Below are 26,330 nucleotides of genomic sequence, written 5' to 3' on the forward strand. Positions count from 1 at the left end.
GTTATTTTTGAAGGAGTAGGGCGACGACGACGACGACGGCGACGACGTGCACTTCGTGTGCAACGACGTGAGAGGGGCATTCTCGATGCGTCGCGAGGCACAAAGGAAGCGAGAGTGTGCGCGCGCGAACGCGCGGTTGCAGTTGAGCAGTACAGAGCACGCTGTTACCGACCTAGGATTTCTCGATTATCAAGCGCGCACCTTGAAGCGTCCCAGATAAGCGCACGCGGAGTTAAGATCAGCGAGTGTTACTAGGTTCGCTTTGAACTCGTACTTCGGGTGGAGAACGCGGCCGGGAAATAACCCCGTTGACCTGGATTTAATTATGGCTTGACCGAAATATTTAATTTACGAGCGCGGGGCGGAGAGGAAACTGGTATGACACGAAGCGAGATCTCAATGATTCAAATATAACGCGCTAATGAAGTTGATTGTTGGCTAGCCATTTAGAAATTCGCCTCGCCAAAACTATTGATATAATAATTTTATAATGCACATGTACGATATGTAATAAATGTGACTAGACTGAAACGTAATTTAATGATTGATTCATGAGAAAGATTCATGCTTTATTTTCTGTCACGTTCGATGATATCATCGACGACTCGATGAAAGGAATGCGTAATATAATCGGTAATGAGTAGCGTGAGCAAAGTGTTTTAGCATTACAAATCAATATCGTGTACAATACAATACTCAGTCGCGCTTCATTGCAAACATACTTTTGAAAAACATGCAGTTTATTACAAGTATATTTAATGTAAATGAAATTTACTATTATTATAAAAAACTTAGAATAAAAGTTTCAGTGTCTGCACATATCATAGCGAGCTGAATTTAAAACGAAAGACTTTATAAAATGATTTTTCAAATTATAACTAAAATTGCTCAGCTTAATCGGAGAATTTATTTTTGTTTCCATTTTGCTATAAATTATATTAAAGATGCGCATGATTTACATTATTAAATAATTTAGAAACCTATACTGATAAGCAACATAATTTTTTAACTATAGAACTTACTTACAATTAGTAACAACAATTAGTAACAACAAATTGATGTAACGTCAGCAAAGCGTTAGATCAAGGTCACTTTAAAATATACGGTATATAGATAACCCGGTTAGAGTCCAAATAATAAATTGATTTTGAAGATAATTTTAATCTCTCTAGATTAATACTCAATTTAATTGTTTCTGTACAAAAAATGTATGGTTTTATATATTTTATATTTGTACCATTAAACATTTATCGATAATTATAGGTATACTTGCATATGTATAATAAATTCGACATACAATCCTTGTTTCAACTTTTGCCATATTGTCTATAATTTATGTGATGTTTCATGATGTAAACTATAATAATGATTTATGATATATATCTATCTCGATTGATATCTAAAACTTCTGATCAGAGAACCTTGCACGCTGACGAAATATCAGGCATAATCCTTGCATTTTTATCGTTATCGCTGATATGACGTCATACAATACTCTTATTTTAATTATCGGGATTGATAAAGTATAGAATGTGGAAAATATTATGTTCGCTTAACAATATATGTTTTAAAATCTCTGTATTTGTCTTTACAAATTTTAATTAGGAATCCACATAAAATTGTATTTATATATTGTTTATGAGATAATTTTTAATTAATTTTATATTAAAATATTGAAAATAATTCGTTACAATTTATATGAAAAAAGTTCAAAGCATTAATTTAATAGTTATCCCTTAATTAAAAAGAAAATATAACAGTTTAACTGTAAGTTGAATTATTTATATATAATAGTATATAAACTATATATTGTATAAAAAATATGATATCTATCTATTTTAAACATATAGACTGTTTAATTTATGCAATTTTTATTTATTTCTCACGTTTGTTTTAGATAATCTTTATATAGATTACTGATTAATTTAACTCTTTCCTTTTTATTTGTCATTATACTAATCTTAACCAAGACTCATAAGAAATCTTAACAAATCTTGTCTCTAGTAAATAATATGTATTTGTTAATTAAGCATAATGTTACTTTGAAGTGTATGTCCAGATTTGCTTGTCACGAACATTTGTTTCTATTATCTATTTGGAAATCAGAAGATAACTTTTATCAATGATAATCAAATGTATAAGTATGGCGGTACTACTGTCCTAAATAAAATTACCGTTTTGCCACAGATTTATATTTGATTTGTTCTAAACTAATTAATATTTTAGTTTTATTTCTTCTCTTCTTTATCATAAAATTCAATATTAAATTTGCTATTATTATCCATCTTACAAATTCTCTTATTTAGAATAGAGATTATATACAGGGTGTCCCGGGTTTTAACCGACAAACTCGTACACGAAATGAATATCAGTGTATTCCTCATTTGAAAACACTTTTGGCATTCTGATAGTAATTGCTAGTTGACACGACGATTGAAATCTAACAGCTACTGTTGTGAAAGTAACAATCATACTGAATCGTTTCAACATAGTGAACATGAATACATGTGAATACACGTAACATAAACATCTTCGACCTTCCAAATTCTACACTATGTTCCGTTGTTACTTATCTCATATTTCTTTTCAATATTGGTTTATAACTTTGTAATAAAGCATTTCTAAGCAAACTCGATATGAGAATTTTTTCTTATTTCCACTAGTAGAATATGCTCCCGCAGTTTGTCGGTTAAAACCCAGGACACCCTGTATATTCTGTGTAGATTGAATAATTTGGTTTATAAATATAAACGTAAGTATATTTATTTGATAATTATATTTTCAAAAGAATTGTTGAATCACCTTCAAAAAATTTATTGAATCATACATTTCTTGCATATGATTTTATTCCTTATTTTTAACGATGCCATGCATTCCATCAGTATCGATTTTACACTTCGATATAAAGCAATAAGAAATATGATCGCCAACCCGAATTATCTGAAAACATTTCAAGGTTACAAATGATAACATAAAGCTGTGTGAAATGCATGGAATTGCTTTATACATGTATAATAGTGTGTTCTATATATGTATATTCAGTTTTTCAAAAAATTTTAATTTTAAAAATGCTACACATTTAACTTCTCTCATTGAGTTTACTAAGTGACTTAATTACTAATTTTTGCCATTAATACTAATTATACTAATCACTTTTTTCCGCTTATGTGATTAGATATGGTTTCTACTTTATGATACTTCGCACAAAATTGTCAAGCGATAAGATGAGTATTGATATAAAAATCGATACATTCATTGGAGTTGTCAGTTACTGTACTTTTAACCGCTGAATGTGATACGTAAATAGAAAACTTTCCATAATGAAAAGTAAGTGTAAACTATGTATAATTCCCATAATATTATAAGTAATTTATATGACTCAGTTTCATATCAAGTTCAATATTAAATAATAAAATGCACAAATCAGTTCTAACTTAGGAATTCTGCTCTCTTACATGCAACCCATTATTTGTATACAGTGTATAATAAATTTCAATTGATCTTATTAATTATTATAATTATATGTCGCTTAATTATTATATATCGCTGTATGTGCAATAACAACAACAACAACAATGGTATAGTATATATAATGTAAAACTTAATAAAATATGTCGAATATAACAATATAATGTTAAGCTCATGAAATCTGTTTAATTATCTATTTATCTATTTTCTTATAACACATAATTTGACTGTATCAAGGTTTAGCTTTTCTGATATGTACATGATTTCTGATATCACTAATTAATCCCTTAATATCATTATTCTTAATGTAATCTCTTCTCCGAGGACGCATATACTATAATTTTTATAATTTAATGTGATTGCGAGATGTTTTTGTATTTTATAAAACTAAGAGTCAGTGTGTTACATTGTACAATATATGGATATTATTAAATTTTTAATTCATTTTGCGATAATTATACAAATTTTAAACTTAACATTTTTGCAAATTTATTTGAAAATTTCATCTAATATTAAAATATAAAATATAACAATATTACAATAACGTAAGAATGTGAATACAGTGAAGAGTAAATTATACACAATATTTCGTTTAAAAATGTGATCACAGAAATAAGTGAGCATATAAAAAAAATACATATTACCTTGTTTAAAAAGATTGCAAAGATAACTTTAAGAATCTTTTGTCTTGTGTTTTTATCTAAAAAGATAAAAATCTTTAGTCATTTTAGAAAATATGACACAATTCAAAACTGTTGTATATACTCATCTTATGTAAAATCGTCATTTAGATCGCAAGAGATTCCTTAAATATATGTGAACAAGATTTAGCCATTAAGTCTAAATAAACTAAATTTAAGTAAAAGATAGTCTTTTATCGTGACTCTTTTAACGTTAATTTAAAAGAACAAATCTATATTATCGCTAGCAGTAATCTTTCTGACTGTAAAGACCGATAAAAGTTATTTCTTGTTGCATGCACTAGGATTGGAACCGCTTTCATGATTCCATCATAAGTATGCAAATAAAGTTGTGGATCTCGGATTCTAAAAAAGAAACGATCGTACTTTTTTAAATAATTAACTATACATTTTATCATATTTACAGAATACTATTCAATAATCATCGTACTGATGATCACGTTGACGATCGTCACAACTACAAACGCCGAAGTCTCCATAAGCCAGTTGCATGACCTTCCATGCATTGGATATTCTCTGGAACTTAAGAATAAGACAGTACATCTTCCAATTGATGGATTGTTTTTCCTTTTGAAAATGCATCAAGGGAAAATCATGCCTTGCAAAATATCTGACAAGGTTGCATCTTGATAAAATACGCTAAATTCCCATAGCGGAAAATGTAAAGATTCATAAAATACTGAAAAGAGCAAACAGATTGTAACTTAATAAACTATATTATTTATTCCTTATTTTATACAGTAAATTTTGTATGTATGTATGTGCAGTGATTAAGCAGAAAATTATTTATCTGAATTATCAAATTGATAAATATTACCAGTTGATAACAGAATTTTGCTATAAGCTGCGTAAAAACTGAATTATATTAATTAATTATTAGTTTTAGGATTTACAATTAATTATTCCTTTTTGGTAGCAGAGTTTCGTAACTTGTACTCTAAGTTTCAACAACGGTTTTTCTTACCAATATGAAAATAATTTAGCTCAGTTAAAATAACAAAAGATTACTAAAAAAGATTTATTGTGTGATTTTGTATTATTTGATATTATGTGCATTTTCAACTAAATCTGAAATTCGCAATATCGAATTACAAATATATTATTACAAAATTTCAATATTTTTTAAAGAAATTAAATCGAGAGAAAACATTAGCAAATTAACAAACATTTTAATTTCTATATATTCTTTCAATTATTTCGAGATTACGCTTTTATTTGCATTGATACGTGAATACTTCAATAAGATAAAATCCCTGTCTTTTCGACGTAAATCTATTTTTATATTGAGATATAATTAGCTTATCAAAGTAAATAATAATTTATAATCATTTGAAATTAGTTTTAGTAGCTTGAAAGAGATCTATTATAAATATAAGCAATTATATATAATAATTGCAAATATATATAACGATCAATGACAATTATGACAATTTATTATATCGCATATATTTTATATATATAATTGGCGTACATTTATTCTGTAACATAAGTATTTTCTGTAAGAATACTGAAAACTTATACTTTAAATATTTGTTACATAAAAGAAAAAAATATAAAACTATTGCAAATGCAAAACTAGCGCAGATTGCTGAAAATTAAGTTTTTGGATTTAATTTCAACGTTTATTTATTCCACCCTATATCTAAAATGTACATATTTCCGCACCTGGTTAGATGTGCTTAAGTGATTTCTTTAAGAGAAAGATTTTGTCGATGTTAGATATGATAAGCCACGTACGTGCTAGGCGATAACACACTGTTCGCTTATAAAACTCATTTCGTAGCGACATATTCATCAGTTAGTGATTTAATGAGTGACCGGACTACGTCCCGGTCCCTAATTTTGGGTGATTCGGTATTGCAGCATGAAAGGTGAGTGGAATGTGATTTACAGAACACGGATCACAATGATGAAAACGATACAAACAAGAAACAGCAAACTAAAACATCGGATAATTGTTAAGTGACAAATGTGCAATTGTTGTTCTTGCAAAGAAAATCTTTGTGCAGTGAAAGTGTTTGACTGTGCAAGAATAGTGACAAAGAAAATAATAATGCAAATATATTTGAATTTTTAATATTTTTAATAAATAATTACTATTATTCTGGCATAAAAAATTTTTCTGGATTTAATCTAATCTCTGATTAGATTAGATTAAAAACTTGTAAATTCGAAGATATATTAAAGTAACGGAAAGAAAGATAAAAATTTAAATGTAACAAATGCTATTAAATAATATTTGATGTACGTAATATATAAAAGTCAAGCAAATTTAAACAGTTCTTGTTTATCTTATTATATAAGTGATATTATTATATTAGATTTTAATATCAATATCACTATATTAGATTTCAATATTTCAATTTGAGGATTATCAGATTTTAGTTTTTCTTATTGATTCCAATATCCAATTCAAATGTTATAATGTTTATAATGGATTTTAGCAAAACTTGAATTGTAAGCATAGTAAAAGATATAAGATAATCACTATTTGTGCAATAAATTAGTAATATATTGACAATAAGGAAAAATCTTTCGTATATAGAAAATGGCATTACCAAAAAAGAAAATACTATATGTTTATTTAAATTGACAATATAATTCTCATAAGTAATAAATATTATATATTTTATTTTACATTTTAGGTATATATTTAGTAGCCACTTTATATGTGGTAACGTTGGTAATTGCTGCTGAAGAATCAAGGACTGATATTTTGACAGAATGTCCTACCGACTCACGGAATAAAACTTTTTATTTGCGTCACGAGAACAGTTGCACAAAATTTTACAAATGTTACATGGGGAAAAAAGGGGACCCACTAGAATGTCCTCTCATGAATGGAAGTAGTAACAGATTCCACTTTAATCCTAAACTTCAAATATGCGATTGGCCATGGAATGCAAGATGTCAAGAGCATATATCCAAGCCATCTGCTATGAGTGTGTTAGCATCCGTTCCGAAATTGAATTCTTCAACTGCAACAGTAAGTGCAATACCAATACCTTTATGGACATGTAAATCTGACGGCAGAGTACACAAGATTCCACATGAGACTTTGTGCGACCACTATTACAACTGTTACGAAGGAAAGTGCATCCGAAACCAATAAAATGTGAACGTAATTTACTCTTCAATCCGCTACTCCGCGTATGTGATTATCCAGAAAATGTAGATTGTAGTGGCCTGCCTGGCACAACTCGAAGCACATCTACCACATTAACAACTACAATTAGACCGACATCACCAACTACGACACCAACTACAACACCAACTACGACACCAACTACGACACCAACTACGACACCAACTACGACACCAACTACAACACCAACTACGACACCAACTACGACACCAACTACGACACCAACTACGACACCAACTACGACACCAACTACAACACCAACTTCACCGCAACCAACCACAAAATCAACTTCAATACCAACATTTCCGACATCGCCGCCAACTACAACAACAACAACACGAAAACCGCCTTGGTGGACTTGTAAATCCGATGGCAGAGTACACAAGATTCCTCATGAAACTATGTGCGACCACTATTACAACTGTTATGACGGCAAAGTAAATCCGAAACCTATAAAATGCGAACGTAATTTACTCTTCAATCCACTTCTCCGCGTATGTGATTATCCAGAAAATGTAGACTGTAGTGGTTTGCCTGGCACTACCCGAAGCACACCTACCACACCAACTACTCCTACAATCAGACCGACATCACCGCCAACTACTCCAACACCATCACCTTCACCAACAACTGTTACAACATCGTCACCAACTACGGTGACACCAACTACATCACAATCAACCACTGAATCGACGACACCATCAACAACTTCAATACCAACACATCCGACATCACCGCCAACTACTCCAACACCGTCACCTTCACCGACAACTGTTACGACATCGTCACCAACTACGATGACACCAACTCCACCACAATCAACCACGGAATCGACACCATCGACGACTTCACCAACTACGATGACACCAACTCCATCGCAACCAACCACGAAATCGACTTCAATACCAACACTTCCGACATCACCGCCAACTATAACAACAACACGAAAACCGCCTTTGTGGACTTGTAAATCCGATGGCAGGATACACAGGATTCCCCATGAAACTATGTGCGACCACTATTACTACTGTTATGAAGGCAAAGTAAATCCGAAACCTATAAAATGCGAACGTAATTTACTCTTTAATCCAATACTCCGTGTATGTGATTATCCAGAAAATGTAGACTGCGACGCTATATTTACTACTATTTCAACAACCACAAAAATGTCTACGCCAACACCACCTAAATCATCAACATCCTCAACCACAATTACAACATCAATCACAAGCATTACAACAGACACAACACCAATTACGACAGCAACAGCAACAGATACAACGACTACTACAACAATTGAAACATCAAACGCAACTACAGGAGATACAACACCAGATACATCATCAACTACACCAAGTACGACAACAATTACAACAACAGATACATCTTCTGCAACATCAGACAGAACAATTACCAACACGCCAACAATTACGACAACTGCCACATCTTCTGCAACATCAGACACTACAATTACAAACACGCCAACAATTATTATAACAGACACATCGGCAACATCTGACTCAACAACAAATACAATGACATCTACAGCTTCAACAATAACAACATCAGATATTACAACAGCAGAAACGACAAGTGCGACTGCAACAACAACAGTTACACCTACAAGTACAACTACTGAGATAGCAAGTACAACATATATTACAACATCTGAGACGCCAACTACAAAGCCGCCTAACAGACCTCGTGAGAAGTGTCCTCCTAAAGGATCACCTGAAAAAGGGCGTATTGCACATCCATATCAATGCCATTTGTATTACGAATGTGAGAATGGTGATCCAATATTGAAACAATGTCCAATTGGTCAACACTTCGATTATGTACGAGAAGTTTGCGATTGGGCTGCAGTAGTAAAATGCATTCGTCCAATTCCACCAATTCATTACATGAAAAGCGATGAAACATATAAAGACTATCAGTTAGAATTGTCCCTCTACAGTCTTGATCCAACTATTTGCATCGGCGTCTGTCCTGATGAAGACAATGATTATATGATATTACTGCCAACCGACAACTGTAAAAAGTTCTGCATGTGCAGCAACGGCATGGCATGGATTCAGCCGTGTCCTGGACACCTTTACTTCGATTCTATAGATAAAACCTGCAGGCAAAAACAAAATGCAAAATGTGCAGTACGTCCAATCACTCAACATCCCTTCTTGGAAGCTGATAAAGTTGGAAAAATAGATTCATCAATTATTAACAGAAATGAAAACAAACTACGCAATATATCCGGATTAGCAGAGTCTTCGTACAATCTTGATCCATCTACATGTATTGGAACATGTCATAAAGAAGAAAAAGACAATGAAGTGTTATTACCAAATGAAGATTGCAAGAAGTTTTGTCCTTGTAGGAACGGCACAGCCTGGGTACAGTCTTGTCCCGAACCGCTCTACTTTGACACTGTGGAAAACATGTGCAAGCAGAAGAAAGACGCTGTTTGTGGAGTACGCATATTTAGCCGACGCCTCTTTGTCACGCATAATAAACTACTTGCGAATGGTGATTCAAAACATCTAAATACTGTAGACGATGACACGGAGGAAATGGACAACAATCCTTCGTCTGCAGTAGCCTTCGATAACCTCGACCCGGCCACGTGCATCGGAACTTGTCCGGCGGAGGATCCCAAGGATGTAGTGTTACTTCCAAACGATGATTGCAAGAAATTCTGTATGTGCAGCAACGGCATAGCCTGGGTACAGTCTTGTCCTGAACCACTCTACTTTGACACTGTGGAAAAAATATGCAAGCAGAAGAGAGACGCTGTTTGTGGAGTACGCATATTTAGCCCGACGCCTCTTTGTCACGCATAATAAACTAATTGCGAATGGTGATTCAAAACATCTAAATACTGTAGACGATGACACGGAGGAAATGGACAACAATCCTTCGTCTGCAGTAGCCTTCGATAATCTCGACCCGGCCACGTGCATCGGAACTTGTCCGGCGGAGGATCCCAAGGATGTAGTGTTACTTCCAAACGATGATTGCAAAAATTCTGTATGTGCAGCAACGCATAGCCTGGTACAGTCTTGTCCTGAACCGCTCTACTTTGACCACTGTGGAAAAAATATGCAAGCAGAAGAGAGACGCTGTTTGTGGAGTACGCATATTTAGCCGACGCCTCTTGTCACGCATAATACACTAATGCGAATGGTGATTCAAAACATCTAAATACTGTAGACGATGACACGGAGGAAATGGACAACAATCCTTCGTCTGCAGTAGCCTTCGATAACCTCGACCCGGCCACGTGCATCGGAACTTGTCCGGCGAGGATCCCAAGGATGTAGGTTACTTCCAAACGATGATTGCAAGAAATTCTGTATGTGCAGCAACGCATAGCCTGGGTACAGTCTTGTCCTGAACCACTCTACTTGACACTGTGGAAAAAATATGCAAGCAGAAGAGAGACGCTGTTGTGGAATACGCATATTTAGCCAACGCTCTTGTCACGCATAATACACTAATTGCGAATAGTGATTCAAAACATCTAAATACTGTAGACGATGACACGAGGAAATGGACAACAATCCTTCGTCTGCAGTAGCCTTCGATAACCTCGACCCGGCCACGTGCATCGGAACTTGTCCGGCCGAGATCCCAAGGATGTAGTGTTACTTCCAAACATGATTGCAAGAAATTCTGTATGCACAACGCATACCTGGTACAGTCTTGTCCTGAACCACTCTACTTGACACTGTGGAAAAAATATGCAAGCAGAAGAGAGACGCTGTTTGTGGAATACGCATATTTAGCCGACGCCTCTTTGTCACGCATAATACACTAATTGCGAATGTGATTCAAAACACTAAATACTGTAGACGATGACACGGAGGAAATGGACAACAATCCTTCGTCTACAGTAGCCTTCATAATCTCACCCGCCACTTGCATCGAACTTGTCCGGCGGAGATCCCAAGGATGTAGTGTTACTTCCAAACGATGATTGCAAAAATTCTGTATGGCAGCAACGGCATAGCCTGGTACAGTCTTTCCTGAACCACTCTACTTTGATACTGTGGAAAAAATATGCAAGCAGAAGAGAGACGCTGTTTGGAGTACGCATATTAGCCGACGCCTCTTTGTCACGCATAATACACTAATTGCGAATGTGATTCAAAACATCTAAATACTGTAGACGATGACACGGAGGAAATGGACAACAATCCTTCGTCTGCCAGTAGCCTTCGATAACCTCGACCCGGCCACGTGCATCGGAACTTGTCCGGCGGAGGATCCCAAGGATGTAGTGTTACTTCCAAACGATGATTGCAAGAAATTCTGTATGTGCAGCAACGGCATAGCCTGGGTACAGTCTTGTCCTGAACCGCTCTACTTTGACACTGTGGAAAAAATATGCAAGCAGAAGAGAGACGCTGTTTGTGGAGTACGCATATTTAGCCAACGCCTCTTTGTCACGCATAATACACTAATTGCGAATGGTGATTCAAAACATCTAAATACTGTAGACGATGACACGGAGGAAATGGACAACAATCCTTCGTCTGCAGTAGCCTTCGATAACCTCGACCCGGCCACGTGCATCGGAACTTGTCCGGCGGAGGATCCCAAGGATGTAGTGTTACTTCCAAACGATGATTGCAAGAAATTCTGTATGTGCAGCAACGGCATAGCCTGGGTACAGTCTTGTCCTGAACCACTCTACTTTGACACTGTGGAAAAAATATGCAAGCAGAAGAGAGACGCTGTTTGTGGAATACGCATATTTAGCCAACGCCTCTTTGTCACGCATAATACACTAATTGCGAATGGTGATTCAAAACATCTAAATACTGTAGACGATGACACGGAGGAAATGGACAACAATCCTTCGTCTGCAGTAGCCTTCGATAACCTCGACCCGGCCACGTGCATCGGAACTTGTCCGGCGGAGGATCCCAAGATGTAGTGTTACTTCCAAACGATGATTGCAAGAAATTCTGTATGTGCAGCAACGCATAGCCTGGGTACAGTCTTGTCCTGAACCGCTCTACTTTGACACTGTGGAAAAAATATGCAAGCAGAAGAGAGACGCTGTTTGTGGAGTACGCATATTTAGCCGACGCCTCTTTGTCACGCATAATAAACTAATTGCGAATGGTGATTCAAAACCATCTAAATACTGTAGACGATGACACGGAGGAAATGGACAACAATCCTTCGTCTGCAGTAGCCTTCGATAATCTCGACCCGGCCACGTGCATCGGAACTTGTCCGGCGGAGGATCCCAAGGATGTAGTGTTACTTCCAAACGATGATTGCAAGAAATTCTGTATGTGCAGCAACGGCATAGCCTGGGTACAGTCTTGTCCTGAACCGCTCTACTTTGACACTGTGGAAAAAAATATGCAAGCAGAAGAGAGACGCTGTTTGTGGAGTACGCATATTTAGCCGACGCCTCTTTGTCACGCATAATACACTAATTGCGAATGGTGATTCAAAACATCTAAATACTGTAGACGATGACACGGAGGAAATGGACAACAATCCTTCGTCTGCAGTAGCCTTCGATAACCTCGACCCGGCCACGTGCATCGGAACTTGTCCGGCGGAGGATCCCAAGGATGTAGTGTTACTTCCAAACGATGATTGCAAGAAATTCTGTATGTGCAGCAACGGCATAGCCTGGGTACAGTCTTGTCCTGAACCACTCTACTTTGACACTGTGGAAAAAATATGCAAGCAGAAGAGAGACGCTGTTTGTGGAATACGCATATTTAGCCGACGCCTCTTTGTCACGCATAATACACTAATTGCGAATGGTGATTCAAAACATCTAAATACTGTAGACGATGACACGGAGGAAATGGACAACAATCCTTCGTCTGCAGTAGCCTTCGATAACCTCGACCCGGCCACGTGCATCGGAACTTGTCCGGCGGAGGATCCCAAGGATGTAGTGTTACTTCCAAACGATGATTGCAAGAAATTCTGTATGTGCAGCAACGGCATAGCCTGGGTACAGTCTTGTCCTGAACCACTCTACTTTGACACTGTGGAAAAAATATGCAAGCAGAAGAGAGACGCTGTTTGTGGAATACGCATATTTAGCCGACGCCTCTTTGTCACGCATAATACACTAATTGCGAATGGTGATTCAAAACATCTAAATACTGTAGACGATGACACGGAGGAAATGGACAACAATCCTTCGTCTACAGTAGCCTTCGATAATCTCGACCCGGCCACTTGCATCGGAACTTGTCCGGCGGAGGATCCCAAGGATGTAGTGTTACTTCCAAACGATGATTGCAAGAAATTCTGTATGTGCAGCAACGGCATAGCCTGGGTACAGTCTTGTCCTGAACCACTCTACTTTGATACTGTGGAAAAAATATGCAAGCAGAAGAGAGACGCTGTTTGTGGAGTACGCATATTTAGCCGACGCCTCTTTGTCACGCATAATACACTAATTGCGAATGGTGATTCAAAACATCTAAATACTGTAGACGATGACACGGAGGAAATGGACAACAATCCTTCGTCTGCAGTAGCCTTCGATAACCTCGACCCGGCCACGTGCATCGGAACTTGTCCGGCGGAGGATCCCAAGGATGTAGTGTTACTTCCAAACGATGATTGCAAGAAATTCTGTATGTGCAGCAACGGCATAGCCTGGGTACAGTCTTGTCCTGAACCGCTCTACTTTGACACTGTGGAAAAAATATGCAAGCAGAAGAGAGACGCTGTTTGTGGAGTACGCATATTTAACCGACGCCTCTTTGTCACGCATAATACACTAATTGCGAATAGTGATTCAAAACATCTAAATACTGTAGACGATGACACGGAGGAAATGGACAACAATCCTTCGTCTGCAGTAGCCTTCGATAACCTCGACCCGGCCACGTGCATCGGAACTTGTCCGGCGGAGGATCCCAAGGATGTAGTGTTACTTCCAAACGATGATTGCAAGAAATTCTGTATGTGCAGCAACGGCATAGCCTGGGTACAGTCTTGTCCTGAACCACTCTACTTTGACACTGTGGAAAAAATATGCAAGCAGAAGAGAGACGCTGTTTGTGGAATACGCATATTTAGCCAACGCCTCTTTGTCACGCATAATACACTAATTGCGAATGGTGATTCAAAACATCTAAATACTGTAGACGATGACACGGAGGAAATGGACAACAATCCTTCGTCTGCAGTAGCCTTCGATAACCTCGACCCGGCCACGTGCATCGGAACTTGTCCGGCGGAGGATCCCAAGGATGTAGTGTTACTTCCAAACGATGATTGCAAGAAATTCTGTATGTGCAGCAACGGCATAGCCTGGGTACAGTCTTGTCCTGAACCGCTCTACTTTGACACTGTGGAAAAAATATGCAAGCAGAAGAGAGACGCTGTTTGTGGAGTACGCATATTTAGCCGACGCCTCTTTGTCACGCATAATACACTAATTGCGAATGGTGATTCAAACCATCTAAATACTGTAGACGATGACACGGAGGAAATGGATAACAATCCTTCGTCTGCAGTAGCCTTCGATAACCTCGACCCGGCCACGTGCATTGGAACTTGTCCGGCGGAGGATCCCAAGGATGTAGTGTTACTTCCAAACGATGATTGCAAGAAATTCTGTATGTGCAGCAACGGCATAGCCTGGGTACAGTCTTGTCCTGAACCACTCTACTTTGATACTGTGGAAAAAATATGCAAGCAGAAGAGAGACGCTGTTTGTGGAGTACGCATATTTAGCCGACGCCTCTTTGTCACGCATAATACACTAATTGCGAATGGTGATTCAAAACATCTAAATACTGTAGACGATGACACGGAGGAAATGGACAACAATCCTTCGTCTGCAGTAGCCTTCGATAACCTCGACCCGGCCACGTGCATCGGAACTTGTCCGGCGGAGGATCCCAAGGATGTAGTGTTACTTCCAAACGATGATTGCAAGAAATTCTGTATGTGCAGCAACGGCATAGCCTGGGTACAGTCTTGTCCTGAACCGCTCTACTTTGACACTGTGGAAAAAATATGCAAGCAGAAGAGAGACGCTGTTTGTGGAGTACGCATATTTAGCCGACGCCTCTTTGTCACGCATAATACACTAATTGCGAATGGTGATTCAAAACATCTAAATACTGTAGACGATGACACGGAGGAAATGGACAACAATCCTTCGTCTGCAGTAGCCTTCGATAACCTCGACCCGGCCACGTGCATCGGAACTTGTCCGGCGGAGGATCCCAAGGATGTAGTGTTACTTCCAAACGATGATTGCAAGAAATTCTGTATGTGCAGCAACGGCATAGCCTGGGTACAGTCTTGTCCTGAACCACTCTACTTTGACACTGTGGAAAAAATATGCAAGCAGAAGAGAGACGCTGTTTGTGGAATACGCATATTTAGCCGACGCCTCTTTGTCACGCATAATACACTAATTGCGAATGGTGATTCAAAACATCTGAATACTGTAGACGATGACACGGAGGAAATGGACAACAATCCTTCGTCTACAGTAGCCTTCGATAATCTCGACCCGGCCACTTGCATCGGAACTTGTCCGGCGGAGGATCCCAAGGATGTAGTGTTACTTCCAAACGATGATTGCAAGAAATTCTGTATGTGCAGCAACGGCATAGCCTGGGTACAGTCTTGTCCTGAACCACTCTACTTTGATACTGTGGAAAAAATATGCAAGCAGAAGAGAGACGCTGTTTGTGGAGTACGCATATTTAGCCGACGCCTCTTTGTCACGCATAATACACTAATTGCGAATGGTGATTCAAACCATCTAAATACTGTAGACGATGACACGGAGGAAATGGACAACAATCCTTCGTCTGCAGTAGCCTTCGATAATCTCGACCCGGCCACTTGCATCGGAACTTGTCCGGCGGAGGATCCCAAGGATGTAGTGTTACTTCCAAACGATGATTGCAAGAAATTCTGTATGTGCAGCAACGGCATAGCCTGGGTACAGTCTTGTCCTGAACCGCTCTACTTTGACACTGTGGAAAAAATATGCAAGCAGAAGAGAGACGCTGTTTGTGGAATACGCATATTTAGCCGACGCCTCTTTGTCACGCATAATACACTAATTGCGAATGGTGATTCAAAACATCTAAATACTGTAGACGATGACACGGAGGAAATGGACAACAATCCTTCATCTGCAGTAACCTTCGATAACCTCGACCCGGCCACGTGCATCGGAACTTGTCCGGCGGAGGATCCCAAGGATGTAGTGTTACTTCCAAACGATGATTGCAAGAAATTCTGTATGTGCAGCAACGGCATAGCCTGGGTACAGTCTTGTCCTGAACCGCTCTACTTTGACACTGTGGAAAAAATATGCAAGCAGAAGAGAGACGCTGTTTTGTGGAATACGCATATTTAGCCGACGCCTCTTTGTCACGCATAATACACTAATTGCGAATGGTGATTCAAAACATCTAAATACTGTAGACGATGACACGGAGGAAATGGACAACAATCCTTCGTCTGCAGTAGCCTTCGATAACCTCGACCCGGCCACGTGCATCGGAACTTGTCCGGCGGAGGATCCCAAGGATGTAGTGTTACTTCCAAACGATGATTGCAAGAAATTCTGTATGTGCAGCAACGGCATAGCCTGGGTACAGTCTTGTCCTGAACCGCTCTACTTTGACACTGTGGAAAAAATATGCAAGCAGAAGAGAGACGCTGTTTGTGGAGTACGCATATTAGCCGACGCCTCTTTGTCACGCATAATACACTAATTGCGAATGGTGATTCAAACCATCTAAATACTGTAGACGATGACACGGAGGAAATGGATAACAATCCTTCGTCTGCAGTAGCCTTCGATAACCTCGACCCGGCCACGTGCATTGGAACTTGTCCGGCGGAGGATCCCAAGGATGTAGTGTTACTTCCAAATGATGATTGCAAGAAATTCTGTATGTGCAGCAACGGCATAGCCTGGATACAGTCTTGTCCTGAACCACTCTACTTTGACACTGTGGAAAAAATATGCAAGCAGAAGAAGGACGCTGTGTGTGGAGGACGCACGGTTAGGCGAATTACAGAAAACGATGGCATGGAGGAAATGCAAAGCAATCCTTCGTCTGCAGTAGCTTTCCATAATCTCGACCCGTCCACGTGCATCGGAACTTGTCCGGCGGAGGATCCCAAGGATGTGGTATTACTTCCAAATGATGATTGCACGAAATTTTGCATGTGTAGCAATGGCGTAACCTGGGTTCAATCATGTCCAAAACCACTTTATTTCGATTCCGTAGAGAAAGTGTGCAAATGGAAGAAGGACGCTGTTTGCGCAGTACGGCCTTTCATCCAAAATGTATTCATTCCTGATAAACCTGTTCCGATATCAATTCAATAGATTGCTTCTATTTTAATGAAAATTATTGATTACTTATACGATATTACTGCTAAATGATACTGCTAAAAGTTCTGCATGTTTAAGAATGGTATAGTATGGGTGCAATGATGTCTGAAACTATTTTATTTTGACTCTGTAGAAAAAGTTTGTAAGCGAATGAAGGAGGTTGCACTGTATGATCGCTCAAGTATGATAGCACGTTTTCAGGAATGATAAAATAGTTGATTTAAATGATTCGGTGTAATCTTTGATCAAAAGGAGACAGTTGATCTATCAATCTATGGCAACATTCTGTTAGCAGTTGTCTATATCGATTCATGTAAGCGTAAAAGACTTTATCGAACTACATTTGTGCATTTGCGTATAATTTAATTGTTAGTCGTTCCTCTATTCAATATTTTAATATAATTATATTTATATAAGTATTAATAAGAATAGGTCTATTTACTGACATTAATTTATTTATAAAATAGTAAATTACTATAATTCAACAGCATTATGATTTCATAATGTATTGAATAAAGATATTTACTGTGTTATATGATGTAATAAACAGTAAACTACTACAATATATGTCATTAAATTTTTCTATTAAACTCATTTTATCTCAATTTTTTATTGTCTTTTGTATCAAATATTTCAGGAATTTTATTTTTAACATAATTTTGAAGATATATATCTCAAATAATTTTTCAGGTAATTATTATGTATGTTTAACTTAATAGTACTTAACTTTACAATCTCAAACTTTAAAAACTTGAAACAGATTCTGTTGTAATATTTTATGTTATATCTCTAAGTTTTTTAATAAAAAATAGTATGTGTTTTGTACTAACATTAAAATATATTCTATACATGCAGCTTGAGAAATTAGGTAACATATTCTAGTATTATTTGTAACGAGATAAGTTTTATTTAATAATTATATAAAAAATAGATTTAAACGAAATGAACATCTATCGATTTTTCTCATTAATAAGACAAATTTGCTACTACCAAGAGCTAACGAATGGCAGTTATTATTCAATCAGTTATTATTTATCTATCAAAGTAAATGTCTTAGTGCAATATAGATTTATTATAGTTCTTAATTATTGTTAACGAAGAATTTATACATACCAAATTAAAAGGGAGTTACAATTGCGCTAATCTAGATTCATATCACATAATTTATAGGAGTCTTCTTATCTCAAGCATTATTAATTTAAATATATTAGCCATTTTTCGATTAAATGTCTCCATGTTTCTCGATACTTTGCATTTCTGTATCATCTTCATGAACTCATTATCTTTAAAAAATGTTCTATGGTACTTAAGTGTCTCTGACCAATTGAATAATAATACGTATTATTATTATTAATATATATAATATGTATATATATATTAACATATAATATATAAATTGTGTATTTATATATATTTTATACTATATACAACAAATACTATAAAAGAATATAAATTAAATTTAACATTGATAAACGCTTCTTTCGATTCCTCCTAAACATCGAGACGGGGAGAGATAACATCTTTGATATATTTCAATGGAAATTAGGGAGAGTAAAAGGGAAAACGCTATGAAATTTATTGTACATTGTCCAAGTATTTGTCAATTACATTCGGATGAGAGCCAGGTCGTGTAGCGACGTGTACTTGTCAGCATCCAAACTCTAGAAGTCATTAAACGGGACTGGCTCTTTGTTCTGTCTGATCCTATCCCGTCTTCGCTGTTCATTTTGCCGTTGTGCATTGTCCAGGATCATCCTAAATATTTCCCAAATAGTATTCTCCGAGATTGGTGGATCATTTCGCTTTCCAAACCTGTATGATGTGTATATATAATTATTAAATTACTAAATGTTTTTAATTTTAACATTCTATCCGATTTTATATTTTCATAATTATATGATTAAACTAATGTTAAATTTTATATCCGATTAATTTTATATAATTTTAATTATATTTTATTTAATCGTAATAATTCTCTATTAATAACTTCATGTGAAATTGCTTTAGTCTGAAACATAACTATTATTTGTTTCATTTACTATTATCATATACACCGTATATTAATTTAATAATTATTTGTTAAACAATGTTATTATTTGGTTTGATTTGTATCACGAAAAGATAGACACATGTCTATCTTTTCGTCAAACAACGCTCTCTTTCAAATATAGAATCATTACCTTGCTGTTCCTGTCATGGAATAATACTCTCGAACAAGATCGAGATATCGCTTCAATTCTTCGGAATTAGCAATTACTTTTGGTCTCGTCGATCTAGCCATGGATTCCGGCTCGGCACATGCGATGACAGTTCCCACAATGGCGATCAACAGTAAGCAACAAAGAAAACGAGCTGCACTCATCTCTGTCCGCATTTTGAACGGCTTGAGGTAGCAGTCTCGGTTGCTGCAAAGACACAATGAAGCTTATATGCATGAAGACAAGCTGGGAAAGAAATAACGTGGCTTTAAACTTCATGTGTGTGATTATCCTGCGGAAAGAGAACGCTGAGAATCGTTTTTCTTTTTTCGCCATGACGAAACTTGCCGCCGATCCGCCCATCAAAGGAATACAATCAAAAGTTTCTTAACGTAATACTCTTCAGAAAGTGGCAAAACTTCTATCTGGGGATGATCAGGCATCGCGGACTTCCTCACTCGCTTCGGCGTAACCTTCCGAAAGCCGTAAGAAAACTGCGTTGGGGGTGATTGAGCGCGAACGATATTTGTAATTAATGTACAACTGAAAACTAACGCCATTAACTTTTTAGTTAGAGAAATTGTTATTGAGAAATGCTCCTTTGAGAATGCTCTGTGCGCCGATCCTTGCAATGCTCCTCAAATTGTAAGAAAGTTGCGTACTTACGTAGTTCTCCATCCATCTCACTCAGGAATCTTATATAACTAAAGCTAAATTTAGTCATTACTATGTACAAATCAATTTAATGTTATTATTGTGTTATTATATATGTGTACTTTATGTGCTTTGTACGTTGGGTTGATCCTAAAATTCTTTAAATTAAGTATTAAGTATAAGATCCCTTATACTTAATGTGTAAATATGTATTAAGTATTGCAGTTAAATTGTAAATATGTGTAATAATGTGCTACTTTATCATAATATTAAATACATATGCTGTTATTCTCGGAAATTATGCATATAGAATATTCAATAATATTTACAAATATGGCAGCTGCAATAAGCTATTATATAGGTGCACGATTACATGGCAATCATATTTGGTGCAAAGTAATTCGGTGCTTTTCTCCTGAGTTGAATCTTCATTTACTTTTTTTTTAAAAGGAATTTGTCAGCTTCATTGATAAATAAAGAATAGTATTAGAAAATGATGGCAAATAGTTCAAAGATTGACATATTTTTTTCTCATAAAATCTGAATTTCTTCAAAAAGGCATTGAGTTATTATGCACACCTACTTACACATTTCTGATAGCCTCTTTATTTTGTAAAGTTAAGTTGCGGAATATTATTATTATTTTAACAAAAAAATATAAAAATTCAAAATTAAGATGTGATAAAATTTGGATTATGGAAAATTAGTTGAAGAGATTAAAGGAATAATATACAGACAGAAATATTACAACAAAGTTAGCCAAAATACACAATAGTGGAAAGTGGAATTCGCAGAAACATGAAGTTGCGTAGAACCTGTTGCGTCGTCACTTTATCGATAATGGAAGGAATCCGTGGAGAATATTGGACCGTTTGTAACCGATTATCGTAATACAGTCGATTGATGGATCCGAACTTATAATACTCCATCCCCATCGAAGATATACGGAGCACCGAAACTTTTGCGTATCACCGATATAATTGAGTATTAATGACATCATCAATATCAAATGCGAAATCAAGAGTTGTGGGTTCGAGAGGTCGATCGTTATTTTCGGAGTTCGAAAAAGTGTCAGATGAGTTTGTACATACTTGTCGCAAGTGCTTTGAAATTAGATATCGAAATGTAATCGACGCGAGGAAAGATGTTTTCCCCAGTTTTTTTGTCGTGCTATGTGCTCTTGAATTTAGCGTATTTCTTGATTGTTCTTTGAAACGGAATGCGTCACGATCAGCTGTAATGCTTTATCTTTGAAGAGCCACGTGCTCTTAGAGATACCTTCGTGAGCTTCGAATTAAATGCGAGACGAGAATCAGTATACGTGCTCGATTTTTTTTTAAAGAATGTAAGAGATTCTATTTTTACTGCATGTCGGACATGAATTGCGATGACGTAACTCCTTCACATATTTCGCATATCTTCACGTCTTTCGAATATAGAGCGATAAAGGCGCAAGATATTATAAATTGCGGCACATGTAGAAACGCGAAGGGTTTTTATTACGATATTATACATAAGATATTGATGCTTTACACTTCTGTTACTTCCGTTTGCACAAATACTCTTCTTCATAAAATGTCACAAGTGTATGATATGTAAAATTATAATATAATCGTTTACAATTACAAAAGATTTTTCTTTTGCTGTATTAAATGTACAATCAGTGCAGCAAAAGAAAAACCTTTTATAATTGTAGACTGTTGTATAATTGTGTAATGTTGTATCATAATTTTATGCAGCAATGATACATAGATGAAGTAAAGTCGAAGTAGATGTACCGAAAATGAAAGACACGGCAAACGTGTTGAAGATGACAATAACGATTTCCATGTTTAATGGTTAGTCGGTCGACACGTGCAACTGAATGAAAATATCCGTCATTGTTTGTCGGCGTTGTATAACTGTAAGACATTTGTTATACGGCGTGAATGAATACAACTCGTCTTACAACGAGGCGTAAGTATACGAAGACGTAAGTTTCAATTTTGATACCGTCACTGCGTCGATGTTACGATGATGACGATTCGCATCAAGTACGCCTTCTCGTGGGATTCTGCAAGTTGTAATTATCTTACGATTCGTGCGAGCGATCATAGCAAGAACGCGAAATGAAATATTACGTTATTAATGAATAATGATAATGAGACTAAACCTGGTATTTTGAGCAGAACGTTACGTCACTGTCAGTTTCAGAAATACATAAAGCTCGCGAGTAAACAAGCTATATCTAGAATTTCGTCACTAAGCAATTATATAATTTATTTTATTTATTACGATTAATTTTCATATGATAAAAAATTAATTTTAAGTTTCTTCTACAACTCAAATTTCCTCAAAGATCTCAATTTTTAATAATAGCGACTATAAAAAATTTTATAATCTTGTACTTTTATAAAAGCATATAGCATGTATAATATTCTGTTCATTTCTTTGATTTCTTCTTCGACGCTTAATGCGCAAGGATCAATAAGTCACGATATTTTTTTCTTTACTCGTTTCTGTGATCATCGTTCTTGTAATATTGCCATCTTGATTATGTTAAAATATTGTATGGACTTTGTCAATGGTATCGGGGTCATCTCCAAACACTCAAAACGATTTCCTGAAATGTCGGAAGCGCACAAATCCTAGAGACAATCTATTCGCGTTACGACCCCACGTCCGGTACTTAGATCGCAATTAATTACGTGACTTTTACGGGCATCTAAAATGACGATATTACCTACCGGATGTCAAACGTGTCTCGAGTTCAATAGCACGAGGCGTTTTTCATAAGATGGAGGAACATGCCGAATCGACCATCTTCTCGCCTAGAGCAACTAACAGGCTAAAAGAATACACATCGTTAGCTTGCGAAGCGTCGCGTTAAAGCTCCCGTCGTTGGCTCAATGATCCACCCAGTAAATCTGTTTAAAGGATAGACGAAATTCCCACTGTGTAATTAATCCCGCGATTTTCATATCTAAAATATTAAAAATGTACAATTTAAATAATCTGCTAATCTAGCGAAAAGCGATGTGTGTTCTTACACATTTTATCTTAATTAAAGGAAATATTATAATTTTTTACAACAGACAGAGATTTCAGGATAAACATTGGCATTCCTTCGAAAAAAAACCAATTCATTAAATTTAAAGAGATGTTATTGAGAGAAAATATAATCCTTTCAAAAAATCGTAAGACTATGAGATTATATTTTAGAATTCGATTTTTTAATTTCTACACATACACATACATCTATACACTTTTTCCTTGAGGTGTTTAACCGCGACGTTGATCATAAACCGCCGGAACAATCAAGAGTTCCTTAGACTGTAAATGACAAGGGATAAGGCGTAAGATCACTTTTAATTTACTTGTTGAATCGGCTCGGTGGTGACAGGCTGGCGCAATCCGTCGGAATAAATTCGTTAAGAAATTAACCTGCCGCGTACGAAACGCGAAATGACAAGATGCCGCGCGAGGCAATTTCGCTGAATATGCAAAATTCATTGCGCCGCATCCTAATGCATGCGATTATATACTCGGACACAGGAAGGCTGCGGCCGATTACGACGATAACGAAGCATCGAGTCGATCATGGAACTCGATTTTCAGACGCGTTTCTCTGTGATGATGGCACATTCGTTACACGCCTGATTATCACCCGATCAAATCTGTTCCACGATGCCTTTCGAAATCCTTAGAAGAAAAGTTCGGAGTACATAGCTATACGATTGCTGGCAATGATCTCCATTGACGTATGTAAAACTTAGATTTGCTACAGATCACAGGGGATCTGCTTTCAAAGAACTTTTTTGACGGTAATCCCGCGTGATACGAGTGTCTTATAACGCATACTGCTTCATAAAAATATAATATGTAACTTGGACTAAACTCTTTGCGGCTTGGACATGTACACATGTATTAACTCAGTGTATCCACAATAATCTACGATTAGGAACAATTAACAATAATATTCAATAACAATCAACAACGGAACAGTCAATAACGGAACAAAGTAAGAAAATAAGAATATAAGACAAGAAGGATGCAGAACATAAAGATATTTTAAATAGATTTCGAATAAGAAAAAAAGAATGAGTGTGCATTCTTATGGCATCAAAATTATTTACTTTGATTTAATTTAATTTATTTATCATATATTTTAATAGCCGAAGTTAACCGGAAGTTAATCGTAAAGTAGTTGTTACGTGTTTTAAATATCGTTCAGCCTTTACGCTTAGACTTTATCGCACATAAATAAATATTATTAAATAATTATAACTGCATTTAATTTCAATTTGAGAAAGACACAATATTAATTTTTTTATTGTCTGATAATAATCTTCTTCATTCAATTTTACATAATACTATACATTTTCAAAATTATAAAGCAGTTATTTCTCGATTATTAATCTTTAATGAATTTTAAAAAAATTTAAATTTGATTAATATCACATATTTAATTTGATTGTTATCAACACTTATAACAGAAATAATAATTGTAACAAAATTCGTTAAAAACATTGCATCCAGTAACTATGTAAGCAATTAAAAAACATTCTGAAAAGAATAACTTGCAGAAATTGCTTCAACATAATTTAAATAATTTATTATATTAAGAATGTAATTTTCTAAACTTGATCTGCCAAATATAATATTTTCTTCGTATTTTCGAATCAATCACAAATTAAATAACACAACCGTCCAAATTTGCCTACTTTAAACAATGGAAGTTTAGAATTCTTCGTACTCACCGATTAAATCTCCCTGACGATCGGATCGTAGATCGAATGGCAAACCGCGAATAAGGGGGAAGATCGGCTTAAGAGCAATCCGAGTCCGTCTGATAGACGATTTCTTCCTCACCTGTCGGCAGCTTTCTGGTATATCTTCCTGACGTACCGGCGAACGTTTCAGTAGTTCGGATCGGTCGCTGAGCCGCCGACAGCAGTATATATACCTGTGAGAGCACCCTCCGACGCATCCCCTCGGCTGCAACCCGTAGCCAATCCTCGAAGTCCAACCCCACCAGTTACCCTCGTACTTGTGGCTTCTTGTGTGAATCTTTCTTTCGTGGATCCCTCGCACTCTTGCGAGGATTTCGAGATCTTGTGCTCATGATTTTCTTTTTTTTTCGAGAAAGAAAGTGATCGCTTCTCTCACTCTGATGTGAATACATTAGTAACTTACCCGGAAATTAATGCAGAAAATAATAAAATTTGGATTGATTTAATCTTTATTACTTATTACGGGATATATTTCTATCGTTGTTCTTTTTATAATAGTTTGCTGCCGGTGAAAAATTATGAAAGTTGTATATTTTTGTATTAAAATTGAAGGATCATTATTTTCTCCCACAATCAAATATTTTCTTTGATACTCCGAGATGTGAATACAACAATGACAAGAAAATTTCGTGAGCTCGTAATTTTGAGTGAACATTGAAAGGACGGACGGAAAATTTGATGCTCTTATTATAACAAGCTAATCAAAATCAAATATTATTACAATAAATTAAAATTAGATACAACCGAATTTTATACGAAAATATTAAAACCGCATCTGTCACGAGGCGATGTTATCTCGAATAATCTAAATAGATATGTATGCATATGTTAAATACTTTGATCAGACGGAGACATTTAAAAATATTTTTAATCATTATCAATCTTACTATCAATCCAGCAGATACTAGATCATGGCGATATATATGCAGCAACAGCTTTCGCTTTAATCCTATTATTCAAATTTTCTCGGCGAGCTGTCTGTTCCGTCCAATCCATGTCGCAATCTGATAATGAAATATCCTC

At 36.2% G+C, this 26,330-nt stretch overlaps 3 protein-coding genes across 3 annotated transcripts; 2 read left to right on the plus strand and 1 right to left on the minus strand.

The window, feature by feature from the left end:
• Window positions 1–7,076: 7,076 nt before the first annotated feature.
• Window positions 7,077–12,250, plus strand: LOC113563226. Its single transcript, XM_026974586.1, has 4 exons — window positions 7,077–7,155; window positions 7,225–10,083; window positions 10,196–10,362; window positions 11,480–12,250. Exons 1-4 carry the CDS (start codon window positions 7,077–7,079, stop codon window positions 12,248–12,250), a joined length of 3,876 nt encoding a protein of 1,291 aa, XP_026830387.1.
• A 481-nt stretch (window positions 12,251–12,731) lies between these two features.
• On the plus strand, window positions 12,732–18,215 carry LOC113563227. The gene is made up of 3 exons (XM_026974589.1): window positions 12,732–16,669; window positions 16,776–16,905; window positions 16,986–18,215. The coding sequence occupies exons 1-3, from the start codon at window positions 12,818–12,820 to the stop codon at window positions 17,675–17,677; spliced, it is 4,674 nt and encodes a 1,557-aa protein (XP_026830390.1). The 5' UTR covers window positions 12,732–12,817; the 3' UTR covers window positions 17,678–18,215.
• Window positions 18,216–18,733: 518 nt separating this feature from the next.
• On the minus strand, window positions 18,734–25,409 carry LOC105286742. The gene is given in 4 exon segments (XM_020034124.2): window positions 18,734–19,320; window positions 19,323–19,495; window positions 19,864–20,088; window positions 25,275–25,409. Coding segments are annotated over 3 exon segments (429 nt in total). The 5' UTR covers window positions 20,058–20,088; window positions 25,275–25,409; the 3' UTR covers window positions 18,734–19,258.
• Window positions 25,410–26,330: the final 921 nt, after the last annotated feature.

This window comes from Ooceraea biroi, chromosome 1 (assembly GCF_003672135.1).
Source record: "Ooceraea biroi isolate clonal line C1 chromosome 1, Obir_v5.4, whole genome shotgun sequence".
In the NCBI taxonomy this organism is placed as follows: Eukaryota; Metazoa; Arthropoda; class Insecta; order Hymenoptera; family Formicidae; genus Ooceraea; species Ooceraea biroi.

What these genes read in the sequence shown, in the direction of transcription:
- LOC113563226 (XM_026974586.1), top strand. Translation starts at nt 7,077, where the DNA reads ATGTCAAGAGCATATATCCAAGCCATCTGCTATGAGTGTGTTAGCATC. An exon ending in TGACACTGTGGAAAAAATAT is followed by an intron (nt 10,084 to 10,195) that starts GCAAGCAGAAGA and finishes TAAATACTGTAG; the next exon opens with ACGATGACACGGAGGAAATG. An exon ending in GTGCAGCAACGCATAGCCTG is followed by an intron (nt 10,363 to 11,479) that starts GTACAGTCTTGT and finishes TAAATACTGTAG; the next exon opens with ACGATGACACGGAGGAAATG.
- LOC113563227 (XM_026974589.1), top strand. Translation starts at nt 12,818, where the DNA reads ATGGACAACAATCCTTCGTCTGCAGTAGCCTTCGATAACCTCGACCCG. An exon ending in GCAAGCAGAAGAGAGACGCT is followed by an intron (nt 16,670 to 16,775) that starts GTTTTGTGGAAT and finishes GATGACACGGAG; the next exon opens with GAAATGGACAACAATCCTTC. An exon ending in CGATGATTGCAAGAAATTCT is followed by an intron (nt 16,906 to 16,985) that starts GTATGTGCAGCA and finishes AAAATATGCAAG; the next exon opens with CAGAAGAGAGACGCTGTTTG.